The following is an 11158-nucleotide window of genomic DNA, read 5'->3' on the forward strand; positions in this document are numbered from 1 at the left end:
TTAAATTGTGAGCATTTAAACAATGTAATGTTTTAAAGCCTGTTTGCTTTTAATGTTGTGTTAAGCTTATCTTCTCAACAAAATGTTTATTCAGGGTTTGAGAAACCCTGAAGTTTCTAACAAAGGGCAGTGTTGTCACTTCAAAAGGCTTAGAGACTTGTATCACATATTCAAAAATGAAATGCATGTCTGAGAGGTTGCAAAAGTATACATGCATTGTTTGCTTATATTGATAGGAGTAACAAATATTATTAGGTATTTCAATTATTCGTGTAAAAGGCAAATGAATTTAAAAAGAGCACCAAGCACAAAAATCGTTGTATAAATATAGTTCTTTTTAATTTAGCAATTATACAAATTTTCTGTGAATGCAGCATGAACATTAGCCCCCTTCTGAGCTATTATGCTGCCTGTCTGGTGTTGCAATTTTGCACTTCACTGACTCTGACAACTAGTCTACTTGAGTCCGAATGCCCCAGATTTCACCTTATTTAGGTGATGTACCAAAATCATTCAGGGCTCAGGAACATTTGGCAAGAGCAAACGCAGAACACACACACACACACACACACACACACACACACACACACACACACACACACACAAAGTACCATCTGTAAACTAATTTTAGGCCTATACTACGAATTTCGTTGCATATTTTATTTAAATGGCTATTGTTTTGGTTATTTTCTCCTTGAACTTATAGCTGACTTTGTGTGTAATATAGCATATTATGATCATGAGGAAAAACGGTTGTGGTATAAGTGGTTAAATGCTGGAGAATTAACTTTTTTAAGACTTGAATTATGTCCGTTTTGAGTGATTTAACAGGAAATATCACATTGCAATATATCAACTAGGCTACAGTAAGAAAGACAAAAAGTAAAACGCCCGCAGGAGAATGAACGTTCTTTGGCCATTTTCAAACTCCATGACCGCTATTCCATCCTCACGTTTTCACTCACCAAAACAAGCATACGAGTTTTCTGAGACAGGGAAATTGCAGCGATCTGACCTATAGTGCATGATTGAAGTTTCTTTGACATTAATTTCGAGTGAGTTTGTCAAGGATTTGCCAAGTGAATTGTTAATAACTCTGTGCTCTGAATTTTCTTTTCGCGCGAATTACGGGGTTAAGCCGGACTGCCTTTGACATTATGACAAACATTGACAAACTAGCCTATGGCTTGACTTAAGAACTATTTAATTATACACAAACACGGAATCTAATACATGCTCCTACATAAAAATTACATCTAGTCTATGGAAATGTGTATATGATCATTATTGTTGTTAGCGTTCACTTTGCATGGCTGTTTAATTATTTGTTTTGTTAAACGTTTAAAATCGCATCATCTCTAAATTCAACTGCCATAGTTTTAGGTGCAGGCAGTAGGGTTGATATTTCAGTCTTTCAGCGTAATAACGGTGGCATCCAGCCTATTTCATTGCAATAACGATTATGTTGTTTTGCGCATTTACATCACAAAATAAAAATATAGTTGAATAGCCTACTCATGCAAAATAACCCCTTTTTTTAGTATTGTGTTGAAAAAGCCATTAGTGTCTGCATCAGCCTGTAATATAGGCTAAGGGTATAATGTTCCATGCGCTTGGAACTTGGAAATGAACTGATTTTAAATACTTGTCTTTCATACTCTTGATTTTAATTTGACAGCCAATGAACTTGCCTTATTGTTCAAAACTTCCCTTTGAGTTGCAGTTTAAAATCTATACATTTATATGAAACATCACAGTGTCATGCAATCATTTACCCTTAAGAAAATGAGTGATGGTGAACTTGGATATTGTGATTGCAATTGTGTGGCACAACAGCAGCAAGGTTGTAAACATATTCACATGAACTTCTGCGCTCTTCTTTTGGTGTCTTTTTTTTTTAAGTGAGCAAAGACAAAGTATGTGATCCGTTTTCTGTAATGTCCCTCAAAATGGAAAGATAAAACCGGAAAACAATTACACAGGAGATTGGCCCTGGGGTATTGAGAGGGGTTTGGTTGACTCTAGTCTGGTGCACCTTTGGACCTTGCATTATCCTGGCATGAGGTCTCTTTGGCAATAGCCAAGCAATTTCCAACAGCACCTGGCCACAAACCCCCTGATAGCCTCTATACCCCCCCCCCCCCCCCACACACACACACACAGTAAAGTGTGCATAATGATCATTTTAAAATAGCCTAAGGCGATAAATCATTACCTTAATGAGCTAAAGTGTGAAATTATCAATAAATTACTGCTTGTACCTTATGTCATGCAGGCTACTATTATATCAACAGAGAGTAAAATATGAAGAAAAAAAAGTTATGTGACTTGATCAATCAATTGGCATTTTAAGTCCATGTTTTGATTTAATGACTTTTAGAGTCAAGGATAGTCATATTATGTCAGCTGGAGCAGAACTGATACTTTCTGACCCAATGATATTGCCTTTTGTATTTTGTTGCTTTAGTCTTATTAATTTAGGCCTCCAAACCACCACCAACCACTAGCACCTGCTCTCTCGCCCCCTGCAGTCCCTGACGCTTGTTTGCAGGTGTTACCTGATGCAATGATGGCACAGCTCAGGCACAAAATCAACTTCTAATGATTATTAGTAATAGTCTATTGTAAATATCTAATGTTATTAATATGCCCATGGTGATGCGAAATTCATTAATAGCCTATACACATTTCTAATGGTCCCGCCGAACTGAACAATTTAGTTGGCGGAAAAATTGACGTGATTTCATGATTTTTGTCTCTAAAGCAAATTAAGATCACTCCCTTGCATTTTATGTACAAAATATTTCTCTATTATAATATCATGATATTGGCCAATTCCGAGCTTATTGTTTAGGGTAATTTGTTTCCATGTGCCTTCGCCATCTTTTTTTATGATGAACATGTCCGCACGATAAGATAAATGTTATGAAACTGGAAGTAATGCACCACCCTCGATTGCTTAATCCAGGTGTATGATATTTATCAAATAATTGCGCTGAAACAATCTCGCTGGTCTCCTTCTTAATTTGATTTATTTATTATCTTATTGACAAACTTTGAAAGGAGGGGTTTCTTCAGTCAAAGACAGTGTGTGATTGTTGCAAATAACTATTGGAGACTCGCTCTTTTTAAGGTGCAAATGGATTTCCAACGTTCTTAAACATCTACGTAAATTTTCAAATTTGCGAATAGTAGGCCAGGATTGAGCACTCTTTGCTCTGGGGATTCATTCTCACTTCTCTTTTATTTCGCACGTGCTTAGAATATCTCAGTATTATAACTTCTTATCTCTGTGTGCTAACAATCCCTCTGCAAATAAGGCGATAAAGGCCATAAGTTAAAATGTCCACTAACACAACAAAACGACAAGGAAATGTTACACTTGCTTTTAAAAAACAGCAGGTGAAACTTGTTGGATTTTTAAAGTAGCCTAACAGAAAACCACCCCCTTTCCATTCCAGCATGTGAAGGGTAAATCAATTTTACGCTAACTTTACGAAACATCAAGATAAATGATGGCTCCAGTTACCTTTCTTTAACATTACAATGGACTTGCAGCACATCCAAAGTAGATTTTGAAAGGACACATCCTGGATTAACAGTCATATTGAGCACCTTTGCATATTCATCGCTTTTCCTGCAGGTGAATAAGCATCGGTAGAACTCACTGAAAAGGATTAATTGACGTGCAAATTGTCTCTACCTTCCACAAAACGGTTGTAGCCTATTGTTTGGTAAATATAGTGAATTAAAGACAAACACAGCCCAATTCACTTATTTTAAAGCGTATTTTACATAAGCTTTGGAATTCGAGATTTTCACATTTAACATTTTTTCTGTGTACGCTAAATAAAATCAGCAGAGTAAAAATTATCTATCACGATGTAAAAGGCTATACCTTTTTTTAACACTAACACACACACACACACACACACACACACACACATAATTATTATTATCATTCTGGAACCGCGAAAATCCTTTACCTTGACTAAAAGAATACCTTATGGTCATGGAATACAGTTGTTTGATCGCAGTCAATTCATGTCTGCATCAGAGGCTGGTAGTGTTTGATGATATGTGTGAGTCAATTACGTTTTTTATGTATTCCTTATGTTTTAAAATTTAATGTTACGCGTGAGAAAACTAATAGACTACCTCATGCAAACGTGCAGACTACGTATCACGCCATGTTCAAGGTAATTCATCTCATGAGTTTATTATGATCGCGCACTCAGTTGCGTGACAAAAAGGGTTTGGAACCGGCTCGTGTCGGTTTATCCTCTTAAACAATGCCAGCCGCTTAGCCAGCAAAGCTATGATATTGAGTGGGGCTTCGTGGAGGACTAGGGAAAGGACCTTAAATTAGTAGACTACTATTAGCCTGAATGCGCATGCAACCCATAAACACCTGAATAGCCTACTTACTAAATTCTTATCTCAATGTGTTTAAAGCGATAAAACAAGTGCTAGCCTTTTTTTTTTAGAACATTTTCTGTTCGATCCTACTTAAACCTAATTGATTTAACCAAAACCCTGCATCGCATCTCTTGTATCTGCTTGTGTAGCTAAAGCCAGCGTTTTATTTACAACAGATTCAATGTTTTACTTCACCCAACTAATAACCGCTCTTCAAACTCATGCCACGTGACTACAGTGCCGACGTGTTTTTAACTCGTTTTAATACTTAATTAGAAAAAGCCATGCCATTCTTTAGACTGGTATTTTCCAAAGACCAAACATTCGCTTATAATAAAATTATAGGCCTACTTTTAGTTGTTCGCAACTGCTTTAAAATGAGATCGAACGAGTGCTTTCATTTAGTTAAGCTCTGATAGTGTGTCGGTGTGCCTCAGCAAAATAGCCAGCGCCATGTTGTTACGTCACCACATATGTCAGATAGGCTCGAGCCGATTGCATGAGGAGAAGAATGTTGTCTGAAATAGAAGAATGTGCGCTTGCGCAGAAAACATAAACGATTCAGTTTAAATGAATTTGGGAAAACTGTTTATGAAGATGGGGGTTGGGCTAAAATACTGCATACCAAGCCAGGAAGAAAAAAAGAGCCCGGCAGGTTCTCCAAAAAATAATGGTTGCTTTTATGCTTTAAATCGTAAACTTAAGTCAGTTAAAAAATATATTGCGTTCCCAACATATCCTTTAATTGATGCAGGTTTTTAAATAGCAGGTTACATGTAGGGCCTAGGCTATATATTTTTGTAAAAAATAAATAAATAATATACATACACACACACAGACACACACACACACACACACGGGTAGCCTATTGGCTATGTAGGCTATATGTGTGTGTGTGTGCGTGTATGTAGCCTATATATAATTTTTTTTAAAAAGTACTTTATTAAAACTTATAAAGTCTATAGCCTACACTTTAAATTCTGCATACATATCTGAGTTGATGCTATACTGTTTGGCTATTTATTTTAATAATTTGATTGAGATAATCATTAGGAGATAATCTTTAATGCAATGGAATAATAAAATGAAGGCTACAATTGTTCAAGCATTGTTTTTGAATGAATGTCTTCCAAGCCCAGCCTACATAATTGACATCGAGAGAATGGCTTATCTCGGCAGAAAGTTTTGAAACGAACTTAGCAGCTTTCTTGCATGTTTACTATCCAAGGTCCTAACATAGCCTAAAATAATCATGTGTAACGGTTGTAAGCTGAGTTACCGCTTTACAGTTCTAAACTTTTTCGTCCCTCAAAGAAACAAGATGCTAAAATGGCGGCATGTTACTGTCAAGTTCAAGTGGGTTGTTGCTTCGTACATTTTGTAAGTAAGGCGTAGGCTATGCTTTAAGTTCAAGGTTAGAATTAGAACAAGAGGAAAAATAGCAAAGAAATAAATTAAAAGGAAAAACTGAGGTCCTCATTTGTGACATTTCAGGATTTGTTTTAATTCCAGTCAAAAACTTGTTCACATTTTGTCATAAATAGTTTGTTAAACAAACCAACAAACAATAACGCTACTTCGAAAGAAAGTACAAGATTTTGCTGAATTCTGAATAGGTATGTTGAAGTAACATCGCTTGCCTCGAAAATGGCACAGTGACACAGTTCATCAGTTAAACATGTGCTTTTCAGGAATAACTTGATGCGTGACCCATTTCCACGAGAAAATGTCACAGAATCACATTCAAGCTTCATTTGTACATTAGATCTGTCTAAGATCAGGGCTGAATATACATCGAAGGTGGCTGAAATAAATCTTTATTTCTTTTAACTTAACGTATAGAAAATAGTATAGAAAACATATATTCATTAAATTATTTAAATAAACGTATTCATATATCACCGTTACTTACGAGGTACTGATTTTTTTTACGTTTGTTTACAAAAAGTAGTGCTGGTGTTTTGAAATCATGTTCATAAGCACAATATATTTATATGCATAATTTTAGTCTCTTAAAAATATGTAACAATGCAATGCTGTAACTCTTGGTGTCACTGAACAACACATTTCCCTTACTTTTCCACCTTAAAAAGTTCTAGTAATCTTAATACTAAATTTCCTTCACACATACAGTTCCACATCTGGAAAAGTTATTCACATAAAACAAGCAAATGTGTAATCAAAGTTTTCTATATGTTATACCACAGTACTCATAACAAACAACACACTATATTCACAGAAGAACTACATTTAAAACAATGCAAACTGACAGACAAAGTTTTATTTTGAGAATGTTGTGACAGATCATTGCTCCTCTTTGACACATTAAACACAGACTTGCATCCACAAAGACAGTTCTTGAACCATCAAAAATGGAATACTATACTGATTCAAATGGCTGTACCTTAAACCCAAGAATATCGGCTAATGTCTTTAACACTGTCAGACGAGTTCAAAGTTGATGCATGAATGATAGCTATACTATTGCATCTTGTATCTGGTCAAAAAGTGTTGTGTTGATGAAAACACTGGTCAGTGGCCTCTCGAATTTGTAAGTGTTCCTTATAGAGATATAGTCTATACTCTGATGCTAAGAGTAAAGGGGGAGGGGGAGGGGGAGGGGAGATCAATAAGAACCAGAAAGTCTATACCTCTTATGGCTGATTCATCAGTTATTTAAATAATAATAATAATAATCCCAAAGTTTTTTTTTTTTTATACCGGTCCTCACGTAAACTTAACGTTGGAAAATGCATACTTGAAACTATAGATCATGTCATGTTATAATATTAATATAATTAATACTTTACGACCCAGATAAGACACATTTATTGGTTAAAAAAGATACAATCGTATCGTGGGAACTTTAGAACTGACTCCCTTTTTCATCGTTAAAACTGGTTATTGACTCAAAACTGTACAGTCTTGTTAGAAAACATTTCCATAAATATCATTTAAGATTCGGCTATTTCGCCGATAATTAAATTACAAATTGATAAATATGGCATCATGGATATGTATTTACATCATTATTAACAAAGGCAACGTTATATTCAAAGGTAACAATCGTAAGCTAATACCACATTCTCCACCTGAAAACGGACTTGGACAACAGATTTGACTCCATCAAACAAGGAAATACATTCACGAGTAGGCTATATACGTATTTATGATTTATTTTTTTGTTCAAGTTCAAGACAAAGACTTTGGCACGTTTCTTAAGACTGTCTGAAGTTTTAACAATCAATCAAAGGTGATGTGAGTGTCACCTTAATATAAAACACCGTGAAATATTCTTTCTTTGCCATTTATTTTTTAAATATTTTTTTTCAGAAAATACATAAAATGAAAAATAAAATAATCATCTGAAATCTGAAAACTAAAGGAAAACCATTTATTCTTAGAAAGTGTTATTTTGTTATTTAATGCCTTGCTAGTTTTCTTCGAACTCGGAATAAAGTCAAATTTCGAATCCTGAGAATAGACGAGGCCTGTTGGCAAACTCTCATCTTTTCCTGTTGTTTCACTGCCATTTTGTACGCCATAGCGTATATAGTTTTTTTAAAGGTTGCTTCAACCTTTTGGTCCACCTTTTGAGAGTCTGCTTGGAGCTTCAAACGTACCATTCGTTAAAATTAGGCGGTAGTCCATCGCTGTGTGCAGCTGTATTTTGCACTGCAGACGTGGGTGTTTTTGTCGGGTCTTCAGTGTTCGCAGAAACCAGCACTGGCGGCGTGGACGACTCGTATCCAGAACTAGCAGCTGGAGACGACTCTGAGCCTTGTGATTCGTGTACCTTAAATTATAACGTCCATAGATGTATGACATACAGGCAATAACACACTTGTTTACATGATACGGTTAAACATTATGACTTAAATTATTTCTGATCTCTGTTATAGCCTACATTTGTGAACCAAAACACAGAACAATGCCAGGCCTGGTTAAAAATTATTTGAACGCATTCTGCATATAATCCATAAAACATTTAGGCATATCTAAGGGGGGTTTATTCTTCACAATTTAAAAAAAAAAACTATTTATTTGTTTGATTTCTTTTTGGCTGCAAAATCAGAAAATGTCCCCTTACCTTCATATGTTTCCTGAGAGAGCTGGGGTGTGTATAGGACTTGTCACACACTTTGCAGATATATGGCTTGTCAGATGTGTGCACGTGCATGTGCTTTTTCCTGTCGCTGCTATTCGCAAAGCGCCTGTCGCAGCCGTCGAACTCGCATTTAAATGGCTTCTCACCTGCAAGTGAGAGCAAACACTGGGGTTTTAGGAATATAACTTTTTTTCACAGAGCGTATGAGCACAACTTTCAGTTATGTAATATGGCTTTCGAAATAATAGGCCATGGTGCGCTCACGCCAGATGGTTTAGTTACCCACATATCACGCTCTTTGAGAGTCCGTGCTGTTATCCTTTATTTTAATTTCCAAGCATCTTTAATCAACACGCAATGTATCGTCGTGTAAATTGCATAGCAATTGCTTAATTTGTGTGCACTTTTCTTATCTGGCTAGTTTAATATAGCCTACTAGACTGTTCAACAGTGTGCTTTACATTTCGAAAGGGGTCATTTTTAGGCACAAATACAGCTAATCAGACTAAATGCACTACTACCATTTTATACTTTCCCAGAGCAATGGGTAGCAATTTATTCATGTAGCCACAATACACAAATCGCCACAATTACTAACTTTATAGCCACAAGCATCAGGACAAATGAAAAAGGTCAGTCCATTCACAATTTCGCTCCACAACCACGCATGCAGCTTTGCATCCCCAAAGAGTTGCATTATAATTTGAACAAACATATATTTTGCTCAATCGAAAAGATAAGAGAAAATGAACATTTCTTAGGGGTTATGTGAGATCAAAATGAGTTTTTCTCCCCAAACATTTTACCAATGTATTTAATTCTGCCAAACCTAAAGTGTAGTTAAAGTACCTGTGGCAGTTTTTCTCCATGTTAAACTTTATAATTTCTTTAAAATGAATGTAAAGGAAAATGTACAATTGTATTGCCTAAATTTATGTAAGAACTGCAGTTTATGTATAGCCTACATAATTTACTTATTCATAAACTTTTTTTTCTTCAAAAAAACAATAGGTAATCAAAAAAGGGGGGACATATGAATGCCTTACCTGTGTGAGTTCTTTTATGAATTTTAAGATTTTCTGATCTTGCAAAGATTTTCCCACAACCGGGGAACGGACAAGGAAACGGTTTCTCTCCAGTGTGCACTCGGATGTGGTTCACGAGTTTGTATTTGGCCTTAAAGGATTTTCCCTCTCTCGGGCAGTCCTCCCAGAAGCAAATATGATTACTCTGTTCTGGGCCGCCAACGTGTTCCATCGAAACATGTGTCACCATTTCATGCATTGTGCTGAAAGTTCTGTCACAAGTCTTTTTAGGTCTATTCATTTGATTCTCGTCTATCCACTTACAAGACATCTCCTGCTTAATAGGCTGCCGCATGTATCTAAAGAAGGCCCCCGGACCGTGGTGTGTGGGTACGTTCATCCCCATGTTCATGTTGATGGGATGGTTGTAGTTATGGAGCTGAGCGGTGCCGTAAGGGTCCGTGCGAGGGCTCGCCACAGGTCGGTACGGATCTGGACGGCCAAAAATGTCCCCCCGTAAACCCAGGTGCATTTGGCTGTTTACAACATGTCCTCCTGGTGAAGTGTGGCTTACGCTCTGGTCGTGAAGTCCAGGAAACAACAGATGTCCCGGGTTGTCCGAAATTCCGGGGGGGCCGTGTAGACTCCCAGAAGCGGCAAAGATTCCATGCTGGGCACTCGGTGGTGCGGTCTCTCCGATGCCTGCGCCCCGGTTTCTGAACAGAAAGTCCCTGGTCGAATTGAATGCTCCGCCGGCGTAAGAAGCAACTTGTCCTCCATGGTGGTGTCCGAGCGCGGCTGCGTATCCAGTAGCTTGTGGGGTGAACGCTGATGTCTGGCTTGAGGCGATATCGTGAGTAACGGGACTTATCTTGAAGGCAGCCGAGTGAGATGAATCTGCGAAGGGACTAAGCCCCAGTCCGGGGTCTCGGTTCCCCAACTCATGGTGTCTAGGCGTTCCGAACCCCCCTACTCCTAGTGACGGGAACTGAGGAGCGCTATCAAGGAGCATAGTCATTGGGCTCAATCGAGAAAAAGCAAGCGAAAAAAAAGGGGGAAAAAGTGAAAAACCCCAGGTTGATGGAGTGAAGTGGGTAACGGTAAACTGAGGACAATTTCACGTAGGATTGAATAAAGAAATCTTGAATTGAAAAACGAAATGATAATCCCGGGTCTCGGTAAACGGGAGGAAAAACTCCCGTAACTGGGATCCGTGAGAAAGAGGATCAAACTTCCCCCCCTTTCCAGACGAATGATGTCCTTGGACTGATAAAGTCAATCACTCACTCCTTGCACATAAATGAGCTCGGGAGGCAGCTCTACACTGACCAATGAAAGGACAGCGCTTTCTCAGTCACGTGACGGATAGGAAGGGCGATAATTGGCTGCGTGTTCGTTGATTGGCAAGGTTTAGGATTGCAAATGGCAGTTCGTTTCAGTGAGTAGATTTGATTGGTTGCTGTTGGCATTATTTGCAGGTAAAGGAACGGGACTTTATTTCGATTCAGGAAAAAAAGGCTTGTTTATTTCCCGAGCTTAGCATGTCAGCTGTTCCCAAAGTTACATAAACTTTCAGGATTTGCTTGGACCATTTTTCTCAAAATAA

At 37.5% G+C, this 11158-nt stretch overlaps 1 protein-coding gene across 1 annotated transcript; it reads right to left on the reverse strand.

The window, feature by feature from the left end:
* Positions 1-5898: 5898 nt before the first annotated feature.
* Positions 5899-10860, reverse strand: zic3 (zic family member 3 heterotaxy 1 (odd-paired homolog, Drosophila)). Its single transcript, XM_077236221.1, has 3 exons — positions 9574-10860; positions 8510-8673; positions 5899-8215 (listed from the first exon to the last, which is right to left on the reverse strand). Exons 1-3 carry the CDS (start codon positions 10568-10570, stop codon positions 8033-8035), a joined length of 1344 nt encoding a protein of 447 aa, XP_077092336.1. The 5' UTR covers positions 10571-10860; the 3' UTR covers positions 5899-8032.
* Positions 10861-11158: the final 298 nt, after the last annotated feature.

This window comes from Siphateles boraxobius, unplaced genomic scaffold, assembly GCF_051911475.1.
Source record: "Siphateles boraxobius isolate OS27281-9 unplaced genomic scaffold, OSU_SipBor_1 2, whole genome shotgun sequence".
NCBI classification, from domain to species: domain Eukaryota; kingdom Metazoa; phylum Chordata; class Actinopteri; order Cypriniformes; family Leuciscidae; genus Siphateles; species Siphateles boraxobius.